This window comes from Athene noctua, chromosome 2 (genome assembly GCF_965140245.1).
Source record: "Athene noctua chromosome 2, bAthNoc1.hap1.1, whole genome shotgun sequence".
Taxonomy (NCBI): domain Eukaryota; kingdom Metazoa; phylum Chordata; class Aves; order Strigiformes; family Strigidae; genus Athene; species Athene noctua.
This window is the reverse complement of record NC_134038.1, coordinates 113533690-113560549: the sequence shown is the minus strand read 5'-3', so window position 1 is coordinate 113560549 and position 26860 is coordinate 113533690. Positions and strand designations below refer to the sequence as shown.

At 36.9% G+C, this 26860-nt stretch overlaps 1 protein-coding gene across 2 annotated transcripts in view; it reads left to right on the top strand.

Moving 5' to 3' along the window:
• PTPRN2 (protein tyrosine phosphatase receptor type N2) overlaps positions 1-26860 on the top strand; it is a 685048-nt gene that overhangs the window by 149840 nt on the left and 508348 nt on the right. The window contains exon 3 of one of the 2 annotated variants that reach the window (XM_074899931.1): positions 23637-23750. In XM_074899931.1, coding sequence (XP_074756032.1) covers positions 23637-23750 — 114 coding nt within the window. Of the gene's footprint in view, positions 1-23636; positions 23751-26860 lie in introns of those variants that run through there. The other variant, XM_074899932.1, reaches the window with a different exon arrangement.

Here is a 26860-nt window from a genome sequence, read left to right as displayed (position 1 = left end):
GAGTTTGTCTGGAAATGCAGTGCTTATTTCCTGTATATCTGTATACATCTTGGAAAACAGACCTGCATATTCTATGCTACTGCGCATATATGAAGGCAGCCAGCGTAATCTAGGGTGTCTGGAAGAGTTGTGGGGGCAGGGGTGGTTTACAAAGCAGAGAATGCATGAGGACTGGGAAAACTGTGAGATGTGCTAATTCAGCACATCTCCAAGAGTCTTCACTGCTTCTGTGGAGTATGGCCAGCCAATTAAACTGCCTCCACTCAGCCACCAGGTCTTGCTCAGACGCCCATGTAGATGCAGAGGATTGTAATTTGCAAGTGTCTACACAGGTGAAAATTTTATCCAAACACCGTGCTGCTTAAGGATTTCATGCTTCCAAAAAAGGTTCTTAATTATTTGGGAAGCTCAGTACTTGCAGTGGGCTTGCAGAAAGACATTTTGCTTGTGGTTGAGAGTATTTTGCTCAGAGATCTAAACAGAGAATTAAACAGCTATTATTCTAAATCCGTATATATTGCAATGGGAAAGCTTTTTTAGGCTCATTCTCACAACATTCCAAGTGATGCCACAAATAAGTTTCAACTACATTTTGTCATAGTTGCAGCAAGCATTGCTGTGTTTGTGACAGACTCCTCCCTTTGATAAGGGAGTAAATTTGCATGGCTGAGTTAAGCTCTCTGAAAATAAGGGCTTACAATGAATAAAACACCAATGTACTGTACCCCTTTAATTACCATAGTTCTAAGACAGCATAGTTATAACATGTAATTAAATTTCATTGTATAAATGGAACATGGGCTGTGGTAGGCACATCTTTCATCTTTTGATGTATAATGACATTCAAAATATTCTCTAGTACTCAGTTGATAAACAACTTGAAGAGTCAGGGTCTACAGAGTAGCTTGTTTGATTTTAAATTTGTAAGATTGGCACGTGGTCTCTTTTGACGATACTGCATTCTGATGTGATCCATTTATCTAATGTCATTAACAGTACATGCTGAATGTACAATTAAGCTTGAAACTGTCAATGTCAGTGGCTGTTAAAAAAGGGTTGATAAAAATGAGAAGAGGAACCGCTGTTTTGTAATAAGCATCTGTGTTTCTTTTAAGTCAAGAAAAAAAAAATCAATGAATTTCAATATATTGCTGTCTTCATTGCCAATGTAATTCAATAAATATGTTAATTCACTTTTCTGAACAGTGAAGAGAGTTGAGAGCTTTTTGTGTTATTTATTTTTGTCACTTCTGTTTTTCATGGGTTTTTGGTTTTAGTTAGACTTCCAGCTTAAGTCTAGTAACAAAAATGCTGTTAAATTTAAGTAGAGAGGAAATACTCTCTATCTCAGATGTTTAACAAACTGTGGGATTTTTTCTTTATTTGTTTGTTCTCTTTGAAATAGCAAGCCAGCAAAGAATGAATGTATGCTTTTATCATTAGCAATTCTCTTCCTGCTAGAACTAAAAAGGAACACTTTGAGGTTCAACAAACAATACAATTGCCAGTCCACATGCAAATTCCAGTGCAGAAATTTCTTCCCGACCATATAGCTTGTCTTTACCATGAAACATGATAGACTTCATATATTTTAATCATATTTTTGGAATTTACATGTTCCGTACTTGCATGTATGAAATGTGAAACAATTTTTTAAGAACTCTCACGTACTACCATTATTTGGTAGCGAATTATAGAAATTGGTGTGAGAAATACCTGTATTTATATCTCTCTACAAGGGTTATGTTGTTTTGTAGTAGTTACATCTATTTTCTAAAGAATTAAAATATTGTTAAGTGCAACCATATAGGAGAGGGACAGAAATTAAGCTTTGCTGTTGTGGTTTCCAGAAAAACTACTAGGTATGCAAGTACTGGAAAGGAGATGCCTACTTGTGAGTGTACAGAGCTGCAAGCTCTTGTGTGTATTGCCAACCACTCAGTTGCTGTAATTTGGAAGAGACTAAGAGGTGGTTGCTAATGAGTAGGAAAGAGTGCCTGTGTTAGAAGCATGGACTGTTCTTAGGGTCATCAATGTATCAGACTTTTCTTACAGCCTGTAAAATCTGTTGAGAGACACTGTTGTTATTGCATCAGATCTCTTCTGATACTTCTCACTTAATGCTTTTCTGATTAATCTTCTAAATAAGAGCCAAGAAACTTAATATAATTATCAGAATATATATATATATATGTATGTATGTATGTATATTTTTTCTTTTGCCCAGTTAACAGCTGTGGCTGTTCAGACCATATGTTACCGAAATATCCACCTGGAAGTAGTGCTTCAAAATGTGGCCTTGTAAATGGACAGGAGATATATTAACAAAGTTTCAGTTCATAAATTTACCCCTTACCAGTTAATATTCCAAGTAGTAAAGTAGCAACAGATTTACCAGCTGAACCACTTTCATGCAGACTAAAGTTTTCAAAGGAGACAATCCTATGGCTCTGTTAATACTTTGCCTTGATTTTTATAAGACTGATGTTAACCAAGATGAGTAATCATTAGCAAGAACAAACATTGCTATAACTAAAATAAAACCTATTTAAAGGACTTGATGCTGAATAGTCTCCATCACAGTTTCCTGAAAGAACTGGCACACAAAATGGTGGTTCTGGAAGCAAGTATTGTAAACACAGTAACACAGAGTGGAGAAAAGATGGTATTGCTTATATTTAAGAGACAGAGAGTGTGAGTCAGGCAAATTCAAGCCTGTAAATCTGATCTGACTTAAATGGGAAGAAGACTGTATAAATCTACCCAAGATGCATCATACCAGTGGCCTGTAAAAGTTTTCTTTGTTTTGTCCAGTTGTATTTTTGAAGAATTAACTTTTTAGACAGGAATTGGTGACAGGGGCATCAACCGGAGTTCAGTAAAACACTTGGTCTGTATATGAAACTTTTATTTAAATTTCAGAGTACAGAGACTATGAAAGGATTTGTGAAGTGAATACAATGTCTTAATAGAATATGACAATGGGTAGTATTGATGAAAGAAATACTTGGACTGAGCTTTGTAAAAGAATTTCTGAAGAATTGATTTTGTAAAAGATCTTGCTTTATGTTTTTATTATTGACTTTAGGACAAATATTAAGGTACTTCTGACAGAAAGCTGAGCTACTTTCTTGATAAAAAGGAGAGGAATATTACATTGAAAAGAACATGTAGCTCTGAGAACTAGAATGATAGAGAGTCATATGAACAGTACAAAGTGAAAGGTCATAGAGTCGAGGACTAAAAACTCAACTATTGGAACATTCTCAGTTGGAAATGGCAGAGGAAGAGAAGGACCTGAGTGTATTTTTCAACTGTGGGATGACTATGCATCCCTACTATGATTTTATCATGAAAGACCATGGACCACTTTAGTATGCATCTACCTAGACACATGGAGGCAGATAAGCAAGTAGCAGTTTATATAGCCTTGACAAGAGATAACCTGGAATATTTATACAGACATTTTCTTTCAAATGTATTGAAGAAGATTTAGTTGAAACTAGAGTGTGTGCAGAAAAAAAGCTGGTGATAAGATTAGAGAATGAAGTCTCTCATCAGTGAGGAAACCAGAGGAGGACACCCTATTTAGCCTTGCAGATTAAGCCAGAGAGATGATACCTGATATGTAGATGATACCTGATGATGCAGCTGATATCTGTAAGTATGTTATTGCTAAAATGCCAGGGAGAGAAAAGAGCTATTTAAGATAAAGGCTAATATTAGTATTAGAACCGATAGGTACTAATGAGTCATGGGTAGATTCAGAATTAGACTTAGAGGATCCTTCCAGGACTTTGGCTCTGGAGCCCACCTTTCAGGTAGGAACTTTGAAGGAAAAAGTGCAAAATGTCTTGAAGATTAAGTTTGACATATTGTTATCAAGGGAATTGTGTGATGTGCAACATATATTAGAGGAAGTTTGTTTCATTTTTTCTTATCCTATACTTGGCTTTAAACTCACTTCCTATACTGTCTATTACACAAACCTGCACTTCTGTTAATGGTCTCACATGCTTGTGAGATGCACAGGTATTTCAAGAAAAAAAAATCATAAGAGAATCAATATGCACTGATGTTTATGCTGTGTGCTTAAAAATATGTGGCTATATGGGCTATAAAAATGACCAGGGCCCACTGTCTGGCCCTGAGTCTGAGCAGCATAGAGTGTTCTATCTATGGTTGTCTGGTGGACAGATATGAAGTCTCCTGTAAGTGCATCTTGAAATGTAGCTTGTGAACTATCCACATAGTTAGTGTGGAAGAGTATTAGCTGGGACAAAACCATGCCAAAGATCTTTTGAACATGTTCCCGATGCAGGCCAAATGCCAGTGCCAGGAGGGTTCAGTAGCGTGGTTTAGTTTACCAGGTCATATGAAGCTGTTGGGCTCTCTCTTAGACTGTGACTATGGCTTGATGAGCACATGAAATATAAATTGTATTACTCTGTGTCATCTCTGATATAAAGCAATAGATCAAATATTAATCTACTGTAGAAAGAATCAAGAAATTTTTTTAAAAAAGTTTGGTAAAATGCTACTGAATAATATTTTCTTAGAAACTGTGGATTTCTGAAAGGTTTTCACTGTTTATGCTTGATTCCACTTTACTAAACAAAAGAAAATCAATAACGTACTGAACAGTAAGATTTTTTTTAAGAGGATGCTTATTTAAAAAACCATGGCTTTTAAAGTTGAATTTTGGTAACATACATAGTAAATTTAGAATCTCTGTGTTTAGACATGTAATTTGAGAATTTTTCTCATCTTGAATACAGGCTCAGAAAGTATTAGGCTTATTTCTTACAAATAATACAGGTTTTAATTCCTTTTTCTGTTTTACCAGTTACTTCAGGCTTTATCTCCTTTGTATTCATTTTCAAATAAGCACCTTTGACCTTCTCCCTTATATCCCCTATGTTTGACAGAAGCTGTTTGTAACCATTCATAAGCCAACTTAAAGCTGTCCTTCAGATTCCTTCTTGAAATTCTCCTCTGTGAAGCATACAAAGTATGTTCAGGGAACTGGACTGTGTTTAGTGTTGCTTGTCATTCTGCCTGGTATTGCCAAGCTCTTACTTTGTGTATCCGTATCTGAATGCCATAAATACTCTTTTATGAATGTAATCTCCTTGAGGGAGAGTTTTTTTAATTATTATTTTATTTTGTATATGTATATAATATTAAAGTAGGATCTATATATACACATATTAAACATAGTTATATGTGAATTTATAGATAGGGATGGATTTTTTGTTGTGTGTTTGCATTTCAGACATAGTCCATGAAAAAGTATTGAGGATGCTAGGTGCTACTGTGATATCAAGAATTAAAACTACTGGTGTAAAAGTCATGCTGGAAGACTTGTGGATCCTATAGCACATGTTCATTTCCTCTGGTTCTTGATGCAATTTAATATATGCCTGGTACCTTCAAGGACAGTATTGTATGCATATTTTTGAATTTGCGTATAGTATGATCCATCTGTGACTTCTGTTTGTTTTATTTTAATTCTGAATTTAAGCACCCTAATATGACATTTACCCATTCCCTGAAATGGATGCTCTGATGGCCATTATTAAATATCTCATGTTAAACAAAACTGTGGAGCTCATTTTTAGCTGTTATTTTTTCTATAACAGATTATAAATTTTTACAATTATTTGAAAGTGATACAGTTAGTTGAATGAATGTCCTCATGTTCTGTATTTCACGATCACTTATAGTATCAAATGCTCAGACCAATGGATCCTGTTAAATCAAGAATAAACACTTGATACATAAGTATAGTGCATCCAACTGATTCAGCTGTAGCAGGTACTTCTCTCTGAAGTGATTTAAAAATTAACTATTAGAAATTGACTATGTACAAATCACAGAAAACCAGTTCTGTTTTTTTCTAAGAATGAGAATAAGACTTGAAAATGTATTTGAATATACTTAAATAACTATATTTAGGAACACCCCCCTTAATGCTAGGAAATTAACAGTCGTTTCATTCATTTGGAATAGAAATGCCTTCAACCTTTTAGGGAAAGCAAGAGCAAATTACAGCCAAATTTTCATTTCACAAGTCATCTTCATCCAGAATAAGCCAGGGCCCCAAGGTCAATTCTTCAATTTGGTATCCTATTTCCATAATGTTATTCTGCAGTGTACTTTCATTATTACTGGAGCAGTGCTCGCCTTCCTATTAGTTTTATAAATGGCTATGTTAATGCCTTTTTGCAGACAAAACCACCTTTTGTTAATATCCCAGTGGATTTCTTAAGGATTAAAATATATTTTTAAGCAGCCAGTGGTTCTATTTGTATTTTTTCCTTGATGATTAGTCCTTGTCACCTGTCCAAAAGTGGCATTGTTCAAACACAGATCAATGCAGTTTTTAAGAAGATATGTCGAGTGATTGGCTTGACTGACAGAAAAAAATAATTAGAAGCTGAAAATTATAAGAGTATTTGTAAAATTTAGTTGCAATGCAACAGTAGGGGGAAAAAAAGGGGGTGGGGAAAAAATGTATTCTGGCCAGGGAATAGCCTTTTGTTAAAGTGTGGAGTTTGACAGATAAAAAACGTTTCCTTTGTCTTTGTTGTTAATAGTGATAAGGTACCAGTTCAGCTCAGCTGGAGTATGGCTGTTACCCCTAAAAACTTGTCAATTTTGTTTTAGATAATTAGATACTTACTTCTACAGTTGTAATATATACAGAAATTATTATATTAAATATCCAAAACAAAAATGTATGGAAGATGTCTGCAGTATTCAACAGTGTACATCCTTGCTAGAAGGATTTGTGTTTACAGTGAAGTCAAGTATTGAGTAAAAAGTTTTCCTCAGATCCTAGATAGAGCAGAAAATACTGGGTTTTGGGAGCCATACTGATGAAATTTTTTTCTGGGCTGTCTTTTGATAGGAGGATAAGTGATTTATATACATAAAGTATAAATTTATTCAAGAAAGTATGGTGAAAGAAGCTATTGATCACCTTGATTTTCCTTAGTGTACATAACTTGTAAACACTGTAAAAACATTTTGGTAAATATACAATAAAATCCTGTTCATAGTAGCATAGTATTCTGGGTTGTTTTGAAGCTGAGCCTTAGAATAGCGTATTTCAGTTGGAAGGGACCTACAAGGATCAACTAGTCCAACTTCCTGACCACTTCAGGGCTGACCAAAAGTTAAAGCATATTATTAAGGGCATTGTCCAAATGCCTCTTAAACACTGACAGGCTTGGGGCATCGACCACCTTTCAAGGAAGCCTGTTCCAGTGCCTGACCACCCTCTCAATACAGAAATGCACCATTCCCATGCATCCTATCAGTGGATACTGGGGAGAAGAGATCAGAACCCACCCTCTCCACATTCCCTCCTCGGGAAGCTGTAGAGAGCAATGAAGACTCCTCTCAGCCTCCTTTTCTCCAAACTAGACAAGCCCAAAGTCCTCAGCTGTGCTTCACAGGACCACATTCCAGTCCCTTCACCAGCTTTGTTGTTCTCCTCTGGACGTATTCAAGGGGCTTCACATCCTTCTGAAATTGTGGGGCCCAGAACTGCACACAGTATTCCAAGTGAGGATGCACCAATACTGAATACAGCTCTTTTGACCAGCTGGTTATGCTGTGTTAGGTCCAAGTTAATACGTTTAGTGAAGTGGATTTTTATAACAGAAGGTATATATAAAAGGAACATTATCTCTCTGAGAACAGCTATCGAAAGAACTGTGTTTAATTTCTGAAATCAGACTGAAAAATGTTTGATACCTGACCCTGACCTGCTGCAGCTGGAACAAAACAAGTGGGCTTAGTTCCATCAAGACAGTGGTCTATGGCTTTGTTCAGCATAGATCCCTCTTGTTTTGTTTTTTTTGTTTGTTTGTTTGTTTGTTGGTTTGTTTTTTTTTTTCCTGTTTGTTTTGGTTTGGTTTTTTTAAAGAGAAACCTTTCTCAATGACTTTTTTCTACAGCCTGACATATTTGTAGCTCTTGGAGACAAAGAGTCTAGTAATTTGTCATGGAGCTCAAACACCTCTGACATATTGCCTGTGATGAAGTTATTTAGGTTGAAATTTTCAAACTTGAATGCTTAAATAGGAGTATATATAACAATAGAATCAGCTGAATATGGCTTGCTGTTGTGTCAATGGCAACTTGAGATAAGAAGACATTTTTTTTTAAAAAAAGAGCATTTTTATTTTAGTACCTAATATTAACACAGGTTTTCAAGGTATGGTATACTCTGATTTGGAGCAAAGTTCAGAGATCCTTGAAATGATGGAGACTTGAACTAGCATCCCACGCTGTACAAACAGAACCAGTTTAGATCCTAAACATATTTCCATAGTCTCAGAAAGGCTTATTAACATATATGGAGGAGGACACTGTTGTAGTTAAATTGCTTCTAGACCTCCTCTCCATGCATTTAACTAGCTCCAGTGCACCTGCCATTTGGGATTTCCCCAAGTGTCCTGTTCCTAATTAGGTGCTGGTTTGAGCACCTGCTGTTGGGGATACACTCTAGGTTCACCTAACCTCAGTTTAGGCACTCTGCTGAGTGTGAGTTAAGAATGGACAGTCTCTCCAGAGTCAACGTAGAGAGGCACTTCTGCAGAGTGTAATTCATCCTACCTAAAATTTGAAATATCTGCTAAATGTACTCTCTCTTGGAGATTCTCCTCTTGGAGACTTTCTCTGTAGTGTTCTTCATTTCTTCTAAAAATCTCCATAGATCTTGTGGGTTCCAGTATATACATGCTATCTATTAGTTAAGATACTTCATATTAAAAACTGTCAAAGAAAGGAAAGCAATTTCATACGGTTCCCAAATTAATGACAGTCTGCTTGCACATTGGTTGCTTTCTGTTGGCATCTGGGTCCTAGTACAGACTGCCATTCTTAATCATATTTTAATTTTCAAATAAATTGCTTTCATTATCCTTTCATTTACAATACCATGTGTGCATTACTGCTCATTAATGTTTGTCATCTACTTTGCTGAGACTGGGTTTTTAAATAGCCATGGTTGCAGTGCAGTAATTAAAGATGATCCATGTTGGTTTTGTAGAAATTATTCTGAAGCCTTCTTAAAAAAAAAAAAAAAAAAAAAAAAAAAAAAGAAACCCAAACCCAGAGTGCTGTTAAAATCAATTCCTTAAATGTATGGAAGCAGCTTATCGTAAGGTTTTGCCTGCAGTTAAAAAGAGGGCACTTCTAATGGTTCTACTAGACTGATGCCTAATGATGGATCTGTATGAAAACTGTATTTCTCTGTAATTACTGACAAGCATGTTGTTTTTGAGTATAAGATTTTACGTTCAATAAAAAGTAAGGGTTTTTTTATATTGCTTTGCAAAATTTTTATTCCAGGGTCTTCTTAGAATTGTTAGCTTGTATTTAGCCAATTCCCTCCCCTTTTTTTCCACTCCAGATACCAAAAATATGAAGGGACTGAAACAATGTGACAGGGATTTTAAAGTTACAATTTTGGAACAGAATCCCCATGGGACAGAAGTCAAAACAGTAGCAGTAACCTCTGCCCTGATTTTGGCCTAGGTATCTTCCAGAGGTTATACATCATAATATGGAAATATTTCCTGTGTCTGCACTTGCAGTTAGTATTTGCTTGCCTGTGAAACGGCCTGTATGACTAATTTTATATACACACAAAATTGTGGATCTCCATACCTGTGTCTAATATTTTATTCCTTCGCTCCTTAAGTGTATGTGCTCAGCTTTAAAAATCTGGCCCTTAGGGATCCTGATGTGAATGTTCAAAAGTAATGTCACTACTGATATGGCACAGGAGTAAAGGAACAATTATACATTATTCAAAGAAAGATTTAAATGGATTTTTGAGATATGATACTCTTTATGAACTGCCAGAGAATTAATTGTTTTTCTTGTACTAATATTTTAAGAAGCAACTTCAGGTGATGTACATCCTAACATAATAGTGCTTGGCACCAAGAGTTGGTGCACTCTTCTTGATGGGACTCGAAACTTTAGCATTGCAATCACCCGCAGTGCTTCTGTGTTTCACTGTGTGGTCATGGCTGAAGAGGCCTCTCATTTATATCAGGCTGCATTTGCTTCTGAGGTGAAAAGATGAAATACATTCTGCTTCTTTCAGTCTATGCCATCATTTGCTCCTAATGAACCTTGTCATCTCTCCATAACTAAGATCTTAACACTCTCTCTCTGGCTCTGAGCAAAAAGAAAAAGTCTAAAGAAAAAAAATTACTGATGTTCCCAGTTTTTTTCTACAGTTTATATCATTTCATGGAAGTGTAGTGAAGGAGGAATATTTGGAATGACTCTTTTTTTTTTTTTTTTTTGTGTGTGTTGTCACACTGGTTAAAATAATGCTCCAATAAATTATTCAAATAGTAATAATTTCAAATAGATTAAATTAATGATAAACCATTAGATTCAAATTAGTAATAAATTTATGAATTTACTTATTTGAGCAATAGAAAAAACTTCAACACTTCTCTGTTTGAACCTTCTCTTACTTCATCACTGTACTCAAGCAAGTTGAAACAGGTGTAACACCTCCTCTTAGTGTTCATTATCTGCAAAGCTAAACTGGGTGAAAATTGATAGTAACACCTCAGCTAAGGTTGAATCCAGAGATTTTTTAGAGTTTGTTCTTTTGTTATGGCTAATCATCAAAGTCTTGTGACTTTATTCATATCAATGTTCAATTCATGTTCAGTTTAGTGATGTAGATTTTAGTTTAGCCCAATCACCTTCAGCATGTGCCCCCCCTCTCTGTCAGCTCTGGAGGAAACCTCTAGCAACTACACTTCTAATTTACCTGTCCAATCTCATACACAAGGTTTGGTGGGCTGAATCAGATTTAAAAACAATTTTTCCTAAAACTCAGGTCATTTAGTGTGAAAAGAAGCATTGCCTTTATTTGTTGTTAGAAATAATACTTTCTCTTATTTAAATGTCTCTATTCTCATTAATGGTGAAAAATGGAAGGAGATGAGTAAACGGAGAAGTTGATCACCCTGCTCTAGGTCATCTAAATACATTGTCTAGATAAAACTGCAGGTTTACTAGTGAGAGCATGGTCAGCTTTGGGAATATATCTCAGAAGTTATTTTTCACTGAAAGAATACCAACAATTACACTTTAGTGAAACAAATTCATCAGTCCTCTTCTAAATGTAAGAGAGCCCATAGCCATACCACACTGGATCACAATCATGTAACACATCTCAACCTAAGCACAATCAGTATTTTGGAATCACATCTGCATAGGAAACTTCAGTGCCAAAGAAAGGTGGGTTTCTGCTTCAGTAGATGATGTTCATCCTAGGGGCTCCATATTACAGCAAAGCTTTAAAATATCCTGAAGGGTATGATATGATAATTGCAGAATTTTGCAACTGCTTTTAATTTTTTCAGGTTTTTCTAAAATTTTGGAAAAGCAAGACAGCCATCGAACACTGAGGCTGCAGTGGAAAGAGTTTCTTAAGCAAATAATCCCAGTAGCACCTGGGAGACTTAAAATAAATGTAAATTTAGGAGCGTGCTTTACAGTAACTGAATGCATTGGAGTTTGTGTGGAGAGAGACTGGGTAACATGACATCCTTCAGAAGTACTTGCAACCTCAAATGCTGATAAATATTTGCCTTAAATCCAAACCTGAACTTTGCGTGAAAGACAGAGAATTTCATGAGTGTAAAATTTGTTGCAGGATATTCCTTCCATTTTCTGGGCGTGTGTAAATATATCAAACAGAAAACTTTTAGGGGTCATAGCTCTCTGGATATAGCGACTTGTGGATGGTTAGTCATTCTTTGGGGTGGAATGAAGGTAAACAAATTTATTTTCTAATTTGGACAGTACATCATTATGTTCTCTGATACGGTGAATGTTTCTAAGTATATTCTCTTATCACTTTTCCTGCGGTGGGTCATGACGTCATTCTGTATATGCTGATTATAACGTGCAAATACAATGACAGTTACAATTCATCGTAATTCTGGATGGGTCCAGATGTAAATTTTAGTAACCAATAAGAAAAGCTGATTATACCTAAAAATAATAATTGGAAGATGTTCAATAAGGCTCTGCTGCTCCTGTTCCAGTACATGAACAGTATCAACATTCAAACAGAAAATCAGAATCTGCTGAGATGAAGGTGGAAGACAGAAGTAGTAATACCGGTAAAGAAATGTAATGTTGTCAGTTTTCCATAGATTGTCTTATTCTGGTCATGGTTATCAAGGTTTGAGAAATATGCACCTACTGTGAGAAGACATCCCTCAATGCATTGAAGCTATTGCAACACCTTTAGAATAAGCAGCAAACGCTTGCTTTTCAGTAATGTAATAGGGATCTGTGCAACCCTTGCCTCTCTGTATAAGAGGTATCAGTAATGTCAGTGAATTGCTGAGGACCTGCCAACAATGTTTAAAGAAAAATCTTGTTTATGTAGATATATTTTTCTGTTTGTTTTGCGATATTAAAATAAGCAGAGCAGAAAATGATAGATTTTTTTTTTTTTTTTTTTTTTTGAGTAACAGTCACTGTCCAGATAAGGTGAGGGCTAAAAGATTTCTCTTCTTCATACCACATAATATGCCATTTTCATTTTGTGCTGCTTATAACCCTGAGTGTCACAGCTTTCTATTCTAGTCTGAATAGTCAATGAAACATTATGAAGCCGATAAGAAAAGCTGGTCCCCGTTACTTGGCAACGGCTGTTAAGCAGAGCTGAGTGCTGTTGATTGAGAAGATTAGCTGCCATAGATAAACCTCCTCTTTTTGCTGCCCTGCTGCTTATCTTTCCACCCATAACAAGTTGCACCAAATATGACAGCAGTCAGTGGTTTAGGCAGAATATGAACTTTGCGGCAAATGAAGTTTGTGAAAAAGACTTAGGGTGCAGCCTTTAAAATCTTGAATTTATTAAAATTTTCAGGTTGTTTTCTGGATTGTCCTTTTTTAACTTCAGGGTGAACATTTTTATTTGAAAGGATGATGCTCCAGATGAGAGAGAAATGGGATGTTCTAGTACATTTGTCATTCACAAACACTGAAAGTAGCAGCAAATATTCTTAACAATTGTCTCTGGCTCCTGTTCCTAGTGACACTGAAAAATAAATGAAATACACTATAAAATTACTGCAGTTACTATATATGCAGAAGTTGGATTAAAAGGTAAAAATTTACTATTTTGGTTGATATCTTTGAGAGCAAATGCTATTGTAGATGCATCAAAAACTGTTTATATCTTAACATGGCTTGGAAATCTTTCTGGATTTGGTTTATCCAAATTACATTTCATCAGAGAAGGATTTTGTTGACTGGCAGATTCAGCTAAGATGTGGCAAGGGATAGAAGGTGGTGGCCTTTTCAGGTTTGTAATTTCTTTTTCCTCTCATATTTTTAAAATGCTGTTTTATCCTTTTGCTTTCATTAGTGACTGTACAATTCTGTTTATATTTTTGCCTTTGGAGAGGTCTTTGCAAACCTTTCTGTTGGCCAGAACAGGCCCATAGGCTGAGCTGGTTGAATAATGGGGGAATAGCAAAGCTCTGACAGGAGAGTGAAACTCTGAGATGACATGCTTAAGAAAAGTAGCCTTTGAGCGGAGATCTGTGTGAATAGTTAGTCATCTGATAAGTATCATAAGTTCAGCAATATTATTTAAATGTGTGTTGTTATTTTTAATAATTCAGTAGAATCATTGAGAAGCATCTGCGCCCATTGCAAAAGCAGAAACATCCTGCTTTTCAGATTCATTCTGACCATAATTTCAGATGCTGCAAATTTTAAAAGTTGTTATGAATTAACACACAAAACTGAGGACAATTAAGTACTTCTGAAACATCTCCCAGTCTGGTTCCAGATCTCTGTTCCTGTATCATTTCATCTGTCTGCAGGCTTACTTATAGAGACAAAAGATCATCCTGTATTCTGGCGACTTCTGTGCTGGAAAAGGCATTTCACTGTAGGGCTTTTTCCAGCCTGTAGATATTCCCTTTTGCTTCTCTCAATGTCCTTTCCAAAATTTATCACTCAATTTAAAATTTGGACACTAGAACTCTGTATTCCCACACTGACCTCATCAATGCTGCATACTGAATGACATCACCTCCTTATTCTACGTTATTGCTGTCATGTTCATATATCCACAAACCTTATTAGTGCTTTTGCCCTGGTATTGTCTCAGACTGAACGCTGGGGTCTGAACCAAGCAAGAAGAATTGTAATGTCTCATGCCCTTCACCAATTGCCATTAGCAAAGCTCTGTCACACGGCAGGGGACAGCTGCGTCTGGACCTCTAATTCATTGTGATAGAAATAACTTTTCCAAATGCAGATTCTGATTGATGGTCTTAGGTATGTAATGTTGTATTTAGCTATTTTAAAGCATGGTTTGCTTGAAAACTGTCAGATTTTTCACACTCTCCAGACTGTTTAGCAGAAACTGTTAGCATCCCTCTGTCAGAGTTTGAGGTGAGGTTCTTGGCTGTTCCAGTGCCCCATGCATAAGCTGCCAGAGGCAGCTTGATGTGCCGTGGCTTCTATAGGTGTGCTGGTATTTCATACTCAGGCAAGCTGCAGAAATTTCTGAGAATTCCAGTTTTAATCAGTCCACAGGGTGCAGCGCTCTATGAAGTTATCCTAGTTAGTAAGAGCTTCCCCTCCCCTTCATGAAGGAATGCATTTAAATTTTCTGCTGATGTGTTCAGGTCAGCATAACATAATTTTCCATAATTTTTGTAATACTTTGCAGCAAGGGAACAAGATCGAGATCTTTATTACTATAATTTCATGCATGTCTGAAGTCAATTCCATTTAGGAATAAATTCAGTAGCTCAGATTACAAAAGTAATCTGCTGTCTCAATAAATATTGTCCTACAAAGATCTAGAAAGCTTCAAGTTTGGCAAAGGTCAGAAATAAACCAAGTTTGCTCTCACTACTGCATCTGATGAATATGAATGGAATGGTCATTAGTCATGTTTTCAGAAGAACACTGTCTCCTGCAAACCCATTATAACTAGCTCTTACAATATAAGCGTTTGCACTTAGCACAAGTTAAAACTTCCACTACTTTGTTTTTAATACAAAATGAAAATTAATGCAGAAATCTACTTTGTTGAACATGTTTCCTTGCAGAATTATTTTTGCCTTGGGAATACAGATGCAAGAGCAGCTACAGTCTGATCACACAGTGAAGACATTGCCAGCACCAAAGTGGTTCTTGGCACCAACTGAAAATGTAATGGGGATCCTTGAAGTGACTGAAGTACATCTCAGTGATACTTGGAAAATTAGTGTGCATAAATAAGCATTAGTATATTTGCATCTCATTGCTTCCATAAATAAATTCTTAGTCCCTCCAGTAACCTCTGTTCATGAATGCATACTGAGTAAAAAAAAAAAAAAAAAAGAATTGTTCATGTTTCATCATTCCTCATTGCCCTGGCTTAATTTTAAACAGTGCAAGCAATAGGAGCTCCATTACTCTTCCGGGACAGAGCTGAACAGGTTCAGAATAGTTTCTCCCTGTTTGAACCTTGTTCTGATGCAGAGTGTTCATTTTTTGCTTTTCACTCATTTCTCCCAATAATGTCATAAATAATTGATAACCAGGTTGCATAAACTTTTAGTCTTTTCACATAAAGAATGAGATAGTTCAATGCTTAAGGATCTAGTGGCTACCTCCGTTCTTGTCTTTTTCATTGAACTTCTCTAGTTTATTCATATGTTTCCGGTAATGATGTGGTCAGAATTTGGTGCAGTATTCTGTCTGTCTTCTGGAAAAAGAAAAAAAAAAGCTTTTTCTAGATGGGGGGTGGTACATGGCCCAGATTTCCCACTAATAAGATAGCAATGTAAAGAATAAACTTACATGTTAATCTTGCAGTCCAATGACTAAATATGCTAAAGAGATAGTCTTATTATAAACTACTAATAATTTACTTACACTTGAATTTAAAGTATTTTTCCTCTTGGAGGAGGATTTTTATCTTTTTAGTCTTTCCTCCCTTTTCTCTTTAGTACCAGTATTGACAAAAAAGGATGTTCAGATGATTTTGATTGCAAGCTTTTTTTTTCTGAGAGACATCATAGCTAATATTGAATATGTAGTTTTGCTTATAAAAGTCTTCTTAATGTATTACAATTAGAGCTTCTCATTTTTTTTCTCAAAGGTTTTCTCATCTCGATTGATCTCTGATCAAAATTAGAGGTAGATGGTTTCTGTGGCTTACAGACTGTAGTGGTCACCTGGATGTGAAAGATGTTTATTCAGTCACTGCTTTGTCATCCTTTCTTGTCCTCATCATGTTTCCAAAAACATAGGATTCGTTCCACATAGTTACCAAGGTTGTGGAAAATTCAACTCTGGTTCTCTAAGAAGTATCAAGTAATTCAAGCATTATTCAACTTGAACATCAGCTCTAGCAGCGAAAATTTAAGACTTGATTTTTTTTATCTCTACTTTTTACTTTCCTTAAACTCCTTTCTGCCCTTTGCTCCCAAGGCATAGCCATTATTTCTTGGTTGGGAGGCCTACATCTGACCTGTTAAGACTGAGGTTCATTTCTGTGCTCTGCATTGCAGAAAGTAGGCATTGAAATCTGGACCTCTCATTCTGTTATCTGAATAACTTAGGGGCTTTTTGGAAGGAGGCAGCACTTCTTTTCATGGTGAGCCGGCTCTCCTCTTCCTTTGTTAAACTGTAGCTAGCTTTTTCACGGTCCTTTCCTTCCCTCCCTTTGCTGTACTCAAGAGAGACCTGGATTTTTTAGTTACTTTCTCTACAATTTACATATTTCTGTTGTAACTTAAAAAAACCCTCTCAAGTGAAAGTGTGCATAATATTTTGGGACCGTACAATCCACCACTTAAATTAGCAGGTTAGCGCAGAAATAGTTCCTGAAATGATATTTCCCCTCTGTTGAAGGTTATATCTTTTTTTTTGATGAAGGAAGAACATAGTCTTCCAGAACTTGTTCTCAGCATTACTCCTTGAGACAAGGGGACTGTAAACCCCAGAGCAGCGATTTGCTCTCAGACGTGCCTCAGGATGATTTGGAGCTTTGCAAATCCCAGCCCTATCACAATGTTTGCACAACAGCTAGCTAATGCTGCTGTTAATGTGAACTTTTACCTTTTAATATGAGCACTTTCATAATCACTAACATGCCGTCCAGTTCTTTCAATCAGCAGAAATATTCTCGGGTTTTTTTGGTTGAAAGCAGACCAGCCATCCAATTATTTCCTTAAATATCTGTGTCCAAAGAGGTGAGGAAAGGCATTAAATCTTGTTAGAGTCCTTTTATAGGACTGTTAGGTGATCTGGCTTTCAGCAGTTACCTTTGCCTTCCAGGCAGCAGTTTTAGTAGCTGAGGAAGAATGTATTTACTGGACTGTTAGGAAGAGTACCCACTGCATTGTATTTTCATATTGGCTAATTTATTTTATTTTTTTTTCAGGTTTAGAACATCTTACATTGCTGGTTTTTGCCTCTTATGGTGTTTGTATGAAATCTGCAACATAAATCTACAAAAAAAAAAAAAGCTTTGTCTTTTATTTACAGTTGAGGATTTACTTTTGTTGCATGTTTTCTGCCTTACATGCTAGCAAAAGCAGAATTACCACCACATACTCTTTTAAAACAATCCAGATGCACTTTGCTTACCTGTCTTGATAATCTGTTACTTCTAGAAACACGTATCCTAGCTTTTTTTTTTTTTAAATTTCTTATTTTTACGTAACTGCCTTAAAAAGTTCCCGATGCCTCCCAGCCGTGAGGCCAGGGCAAGCTGTGGGGGGCGGCGGGTGCCTGTCACGGCCCAGCGGTGTGTTCCGGGTGCAGACGCCCGGCCCGGAGGGACGAGCCGAGGCGGCGGGTGAGGCTCCGCGCAGGCCACGAGATGGCGCCGTTACTGCTCCGGAGCGGAAGTGAGCGCGGCCCGCGGAGGCTGCCCGGAGCGGAGGCTGCCCGGAGCGGAGGCTGCCCGGAGCGGAGGCTGCCCGGAGCGGAGGCTGCCCGGAGCGGAGGCTGCCCGGAGCGGAGGCTGCCCGGAGCGGAGGCTGCCCGGAGCGGAGGGAGGCTGCCCGGAGCGGAGGCGAGGCTGCCCGCCCGCGAGCGGGATAACACGGGGAAGGGAGGTGCGAAGTTTACCGGGGGCAGGTTGCCCCCTCGGCAGGCCGCGTTCTCCGTGGAACGCTGCGGGTTTGCAGCACAGTTAAGCATGGTTGTGAGCAGCAGTTTTTCTGACGAACTGCTGCAGTGAGACTTGTAAGCGTGTGCTGTTTTTGAAAGCGCTGGAGTAATATTTTCAAAACATTGCATGAGAAATGACACTGTAGAAGCCACTGTTGCTCTATCTGTAGGAGCTCCACCTCACTTGTAAAGAGAATTTAAAAGTAGAGGTATAAATTATGAACAAATCTTTTTTCCATAAATGGAATATTAAAAATATGCTGTTTGTGGAAGAGCTTGCTTGTAAATGTTGAATGTGGGTTTGTGGACTGTGTCTTCTGAGATAAGTCTCCTGGTATGCAACTTAATGCCCTCTTCAAGGAAGTGCAACATTTAATAATGTTTTGCTTTTGTTTTTGGAAAAGGATCTTGAAAACAAACACCTTACTGGAGAGAAATAGCAAGAAGAGAAGAGTACAATAGTTTAACAACCTCCTTCATACTTTCCAAAACATTTAACATCTGTGACCTTGAGGGTCTAGTATCATGAAACTTTTGAGATGCAAATATTATGCTTCCCACTGGAAAGCTACTTAATCTTTCCAGCAGGCAACTCAGGCTCTAACCTTGGGTTATAAGACATCAAGCACTGGCCTTTTCATTAGTCCTGGACTACTCTTGGACCTTACAGCACCTTAAACCAATAGCTGGGGGAAGGAGTGTGAAGTAACGTCTGTATTCAGTGAGAAGAAAGAATCTTTTTCTTACAGAAGGTTAAGTTGCTGAAGAATGATGCCCACTGAAAACTCTGCAGGAACATTAGAGGAAGTTCTCTGATTAACTGCAGTAGCACACGATACAGTCAAAGGTGGCAGCAGATGCCATTTGATGCACCATCTAGTTATGAACTTTCTTGTTTACAACACAGGAACGAAGCACAGTCCATGAAATATGAGGCAAAACTTAACATTTTATACAAAGCTCTACATTATAATTTTTTAATAATTGTCAGGTAATTAGGGCAAGGAAGCTGATGCATTGGTCAACAAATACATTGCAAATACTGTCACTGTCTTGAGAGCCACTTGCTTTCCAACTGCTGCAGGAAGTTTGAAGAGCATAAGAACTGGGTGCTTCAGAGCATCTGCTTGAAGGCTACTTTGCAAAGGTCACTTGTCAGCGCCGTGTGAAAATTTCACTGCATGTAGACCTAAATAATTAATTACTGCAGAACGTGATCTTTTCATTTACAGTTATCAAGCTTTCATCAGCTTGCAGATGAACTCCAGCGTCTCTACCAGTCCTCATAGCTTTGCTCAGTAGCAGAATACACTCAACAAGAACTCATTCTATTTTTGCTGGTATTATTCAAAGCTGTACTAAGTCTTGTACATGTTTTAGTTTCAATTGTCAGATTAGCCATACTTAGCGGTTCCAGCATGGGATATATTTCTCTAGCCAAGGACAGCTTATTATGTGCTGTGTTTTGTTTTGTTTTGTTTTTCTAGAAAATACTACTTAAAAAGAATTGAATGAATCTGCTGCGCATAAATAGTCTTGCCTTCAAGGTGAAGGTGGTCACTCAGTGCAAATTTCCGAAGAATGTTTAGTACCTCTTAAGCACATGATGCGTCTGCCTTACCAAGTGAACATGCTGGTGCAATCAGCTCTTCAAAACCGTTTCAAAACGATAGTTTTTTGTTCTCCCCTTTTACATAATTCAATAACTCGATGTCATGCATGTAATATGGTGCTTCCTTCCTTAGTAAGTAATAGAGGTCATAAATATCCACCAATTCATGGCGAATGGGCAATAATAATGATTTAAGATGGGAGTTTTCCATTTGCTTCGAAACCTCTCTCAAAAATGACCCTTCCAAAACTTGTGTTTTGACTTGTTCACAGTTTAATCTATCAGTTGTAATTTTTTTGCTAGACATTGATAAATATTCAGTCTAAATACACGTACCATGCTCCAGGGTGTTGTCTGTAATAAAAGATGTTCTTCTGCCACTATTTGAGATCTTATTTGGCACCTGCATTACATTAAATTTGTGTCTTTAAATCTTAGCATCTAACTTCATAATATATATGTGTCAAAATTTCAGAATTTAAATAACAGCTTGTAAAAATTTAGGCCTGAATTTTTCCTCAAATATTAAACCTAATAGCAAAACAGCCAAATACATAAAGCAGCATCTCACTGTCTCCTTGAGTATATTATTCTTCTGTTTTAGTCTCTTCTTTGGAAACAAATGTAGAAGCCATCAAAAAGTCAACATTAGCATGCTGTTAACGCAGATGTTCCCAGGTCTAAGTATAACTTATAAGATATTAGTATGGAAATTTCAGATACTACTTTTTGCTAACGGTTAGCAAATGATAGCACTTTAATAGCAACCATATGTGTATATTGATCGGTTGTCTCAGCCTTCCCTCACTCTGGGCATGTGTAAAGAGCAGATGTCTTCTGCATGTTACGTTCCTTCTCAGAATACAATTTTAATCAAAGTTCAGTATGAACACACTCTTAAGGGCTATAGGCATACAGTGTATGGCAGTTATTAAAGCATCACTCATGCTTTGAACATCCTCTGCTGTATGACATTTACTGTAAAATCTGGGAGCTTTTCCATTTTCCTTTTTGCTTCATGACAACTTTGAGCAATCCGCTTGTTGGAGGCTGTTAGAGGACGTTTGGGTGCTCAGCCACCAACGCACTACAACCACCCCACATTTCCCTGTGCTGGAGGTGGGTGCAGCTGGTCTGGAAAGACACACCATGTATTTACTTACTGTAAAGATCATAGTCTTTTCAGATAGTTCATGGCAGACCAAGCTGGACAGTTTTTAAACATTATCTGTAATTTAAGTGAAAATGAGGTTTGTGCTGGACCAAAGCCATTTGTGAATTTTGGCCACATCTGCCAGAGATTTCTTGGAAAGGAAAAGAGAAGTAACTTTTACCTTTTTTTTTTTTTTTTTTTTTTTTTTTTTAGTGGCTCTTGCCTTTTTTTCCCCACAATCTATGTTATTTTAAGAAGGTTTAATTAAAAAGTACCCTGATAACTGAATGCTCGAACTTTATTATATTTTTTAGGTTTTAAATCTTGCCACAGAAATGTTGTAATTAAATAAAAATTAAAAAGAACCCCAAACAAGCCAACCCTAACCAAAAAAAACCCTCGAACAAATAGAGCAACCTAGGAAAATTCCTACTTTTTTTAAAAAAAGCTACTGAGCTGAACTATGAAATCTACTATTTGCACAACTACAGTCCAACTGTAATCCCCACTATAAAGACCCTCTGTATTTTAGAGATGGTATTTGCCAACCACTCCTTGGGGCATACTACTCCTTCTCCACTCTCCTAGTACTGCATTTAACAGAGCAGAGCACTATTTGTGATTGCAACCTCTTCAAAGCTTATTATGCCCATATTTCAAGTACAAAAGCCAAAGTAACTAGCAGTTTCTCCCTAAGCAGTCTGTGTTTTTGGGTAGATTGCATAATGCAGCTCAGGCTTATGTGCTAATTGTTAATTTTAGAATTTAAATAGGTTTTGTTCTATTCAAAGGCAGTAGGCTAAAGATTTCTGAAAACTCTGGGTTTAGGAAAAAAGGTTAGGTCTCTTTCAGCGACTGTGTGTGAATTAACTTTTGCATCCATGGAGGTATTGTTAAATGATAATATATAAACCTAATTCTTTCTAAAGGTATATGCTTTTTTGGACTCTGAAATAAGATTATAATTATTTTTAAAGTATGTTATCTTTAAAAAAATCAGGGAATAATGGTTGCTTATGTAAACATAGATTTTGTCCTAATTGTAGCTGGTAATGGGGGTATTCCAAAGCAGAGCTGGCTATTTCAAATTATGTTTCATTTTGAACCATCTTGTTCTTAAACACTGAAATATTCTTCTGTTCCTTTCTGAATCAGGACCTTATTTATTCCTGTTATCCATCCATTTACAAGTGACTGATATTTATATACTTTGCTTATTTCCAACTGCAACAGTTCTTTAAATGGAGATGAATATTTTAATCTGCTGTTAGGCTGCTTTATACATTATATGTCAGAAAACCAAACCAGATCTCTGTAAGGGTTTTCTAAATTAAACCTAGTTTTCAATAACAAAATTAGACTCGGAGGTAAGTTTTTAATTTGGATTAACTTAATTTGGCAGTTGTAAGTGACAGGAGGATTGGAAAGGCAAAGAAAGAAAAAGTTGGCTAATTTTAATGAGGTATTTGTGTTTAACGGTGAAGGCTAATGATGCCCTTTTTTGCATCCTGGATTGGTTTATTTTCTTTTATGCCATTATTTGTGTTTAGTGAACAGCTGGGCCAGTAGTTCCCATTTGTAGTCTTTTTGCCCTGTGAAGTAGCAGAGAAAGTAATGGACGTTGGCAAATTAATACTTGCAGTTATTTTCTGCTAATCTGATGTAGCTATCCTTTTTGAGCATAGATGTAATATCAGAGAAGAAGTAATTACTGTGTTAAAACTAGTACTGTAGTAGAATATTTTGCTAATTAAACTTGTTGCTTTTAAATTGCGTCCTTTGCATCACTATATAGAAGAGAACTGTTTTGAACAATAAATGAAACCACTTTCTTTCTCAGAGGCCTAGAATTGCAGATGGTCAGATTGTATGTGAAGCACCTAGGCCCTGAATTAGTCTTTTGTGTGAAAGAGAGAAAGGTAATTTGAATGTTTGAACTCCCTGTTCCTCCCACACATACACAGGAAGCTTGTCTCAAAATGAACAATTCTCTAAATAAAGACTAATAAGAAGCTAAATTAATTAGAAGGTGTGATTTGAAAAGACATTGATGAGAAGAGTCTGTCATTTTAGACAAATGGAATGGAGCTAAATAAATTAGGCCACATTAATATCTCATTGTTCTGTGAGCAGCTTTCTTTTATTGCATTCATTAGAGGGTACTTCTTGAAATGAGCCTTTACTAGCCATTATGGATTCAGTTCTCATTTACCAATGCCTAACACACAGCTCCTGCATTAAAAATGTTTCGGCAAATCCTCATAGTTTCTGTAAATTAATATTTATATTTCTGGATGCTGCACTTTTCATCTGCAACATAGTAGGCGCCGAACATTAGGATTTTTTTCCCATGGAATTGTCAGTAAAGAAGTCTTACATCAAAAGATTTGTGAGGCAGAAGTCTGAAATTACTTTATAAAATAAACTGTATGCATAACTTGTACAATAGAATCTTCCTCCAACTAATATTCTTTCCAGTATTTATTTATTTTTATAGAAAATACACTGTCTCATGACTTCAGTAGTCCTTTGATAGCTTTTTTAAGTGTCTTTTAAAAGGTTCCTTCAGTATATAATTAGGATACACTGGAAACGTGCATCTCATCACACATTTCTTCCTCTCAGAAAACGAAATGTGTATTTTTCCTTTTCTTTTTCTCTCTCCTGCAGATGGAATATTTGGGAGATGTCAGCGAGTACCAGTCACAGACATCTATAAATATGACATTTCACCCCCTGTTCTTCAGCGCCTAAGGATCATCCTGGAGAAGCTCTCACACAGAGGTAGAGTAAAAACTCTGGAGTAGGGTTAGTTGCACTGAGGGTTACAATTATTTTGTTCTCCCTCTGAGGTGATGTCTTCAGAAGTTTTCAAACACAGTGTGTCTCAGACCAGGTAGTACAGACTTTATAAAAGTAAAAAGCCTTCTGACTCACTGAATCTGCAATAAGGAGTTGGTGAAGTAATTTCAGGAGAGATGCTTCCTCCCTACATAGTCCATGTCTGTGACTGACACACTGTACAATAAAATTTGAGCATCTATGAATGCTGGTGTCATATACATACATCAGCTGGAAAGAAAAATAATTTGCCATGTATACTTCTGCACCACAGCATATTTCAGTGTGCATAGGCAGAAAACACACAACTTCCAGTTAGGTAGAAACAGTTCTTAACTTTCTCATGAGTTCAGGTAAGTAGAACTGATCTGATTTCACTACAAGCTGCATCAGTTCTGTTCCTTTTAATTTTTATTCAGCTTTCTGAAGTTAATCTCTGTGCTCTTTCCAAAGCTGGAAAGGATGTTCTAGCTTCTGAATGGCATAACTTGAACTAGCAAACCAAAACATGGGTAAAATGAAAGCCAATAAGGTGAACAAACTTTTTAGGTACTATTACATGAAATAAACTTCTGCTGTAGACAGCCACAGGATCAAGAAATTTTTGTAATCTAAATTGTTCCAATAAGCTTGTTGGAATGGTTAATTTTGCACTTACATCAGCTCTGTGTGTATGTATAGTTCCTAAATATTTTCCAGTTACAAAACCTCAATTACAAAAAACAAGTAATATTGTATTAGCATTAACATTGGTTTAATTATGAGAAAAAATTGATTACTTGGAAGTTGGTGAGTATACTTAGAGGCTGGACTTCTAGTTTGGAAACTGCTGATTTAGGAGGATTCAAAACATTTCCAGGGATTTATTTCCTGTCCAGCAGACCATCCAAATGAACCAAACTCAGCAAAACTTGATTGTAGTAACTCCCAGCTGATTAACAGTTACATGTGAATAGTACTTGTGGCTCTTATCATTTTCTAAAGGCTAGGTTATGAAAGCAAATTTATGAAAGTACTGTTTTATCAAGACAACATTGTATGAGTGGAAAAGCTAGTATCTGCTCTCTGTTTGAATATAGTGAAGAGAGGGGGAAATTCATCACAGCAAGACACCTAAATTACCTAAATTGATCATGTTTGCACGGACAGCCAGCAGTCATTTACATTGCCTGAATATCGGTGATGAGTCCTGTGCAAAGCTTCCTCAACGAGGATGTCAGAGTGAGAGACCTGCAGGAGACTCATGCCCTTCTGGAGGGGCACATGTAGAGGCTGATGGGGTACTCCAGGCCATCAGAAAAGATGCTTACCTGTCTCCATCTCCTTGACTACCATAAGATTTTAGGTTAGTTCAACTGAATTAATGTGACCTCCCCCTACTAATTGCTTCGCTGATCAATGAACTAACCCTTCCTAGGATCACTGTTATCAGCAGCCCACCACGCTGAATATATCTGTTGCAGTAAATTACAGTATGCTTCTTTTAAGGAAACTTGGGTATTGAAATTTGTACTTGTCTCATACTTTTTCATAGCAAGAGAATGACAAGGAACACAGATTGAAACCATGGTGGAGAATGAAAGCACTCTTGCTTTTATCTTTTCTTACTAATGACATTTAGAGGTGTACACACGAATGTGTATATGCTTTGAACTGATGTAAAACTTTTGCAAGCAGTTTCTGTGGCCTGTGGGTATCCTAGTGAAGAGAATCTTAAATATATCTGTAAAAGATAATAGAATGTTAGAATGCTCTTGTTCAAATGATTGATGTAATAAAATAACCTTGTTATCTTTTTTTTTTTTTTTTTTTTTTTTTTTTAACTCTCAGTATCCTTGGCAAATTCTGAAGTGTTTAGTTAGGAAAGAAATATGGAAGGAGTAGAATGAATATGGACTATCAGATTAATGGATTACTGACATCTGGTTTCTCAGAGAAGACTCTGATGTTTGCTAGTGCTATTAGATGTAATACATCCAGCCCTTAGGTCATGTTTTCTGGCTGTGATGGTCACTTGCACAGTTAATGGTGTTCTTCTGCAAATCGTGTGCAAAACATCATGACCATTTCTACAGTATAGATAAACAAGACATTGTTAAGACCACAGAAATGTGTCAGTAACCTCAAGAAAGGGCTTCATTTTTCAGAGGTCTTATTTCCTTCATCTATCAGCACAGAGGGGTGAATGTCTGGAGAAGAGGAGGCAGAGGGGAGACCTCATTGCCCTCTACAACTACCTGAAAGGAGGCTGCAGAGAGCTGGGGATGAGCCTCTTTAATGAAATAACAAGCGATAGGACAAGAGGAAATGGCCTCAAGTTGCACCAGGGAAGGTTTAGACTGGATATTAGGAATTATTTCTTTCCAGAAGGGGTTGTTAGGCATTGGAATGGGCTGCCCAGGGAGGTGGTGGAGTCCCCATCCCTGGAGGTGTTTAAGAGTCGGGTTGACACAGCACTGAGGGATATGGTGTAGTTGGGAACTGTCAGTGTTAGCTTAATGGTTGGACTGGATGATCTTCAAGGTCTTTTCCAACCTAGATGATTCTGTAATTCTGTAATGAGTAGTGACTGGAGGAAATGAAAATACTTATCTGTGTGGATGGTCTTCTGCATTCTCTTGTCCAGCTTGGAAGAAGATACTTCTTGGAATATACCAAGAATGATAAATCATCTATGCACTTCCCTGTTTGAGCTAAAATGTACAAGATACTTTTTTTAACTTAAACAAATTAAATAGATTATAAAATATTTTGTTTTCTTCTTGTCCCAGCAATATTAGCATGAAGGCAAAGTGACTGCATCACTAAGTTTCTTAGCAAGATTCAGGAAAGTTTCACGCTAATGGTCGACCTTTAAGACTAGAAGCATAGAAAGTGAAACAGAAGGACTAATCATGGTACATGATAATTCAAACATGAATGCATAACTAGTACTTGAAATATCAGTATAAGGAATAATAAGAGAACAGTAGTATTTCTCAACTGGCTTACTCCAAGAGGGATTTACATTTGTTTCACAGAATAGTTTCTAACCAGTATTCAGAGTAGATGAT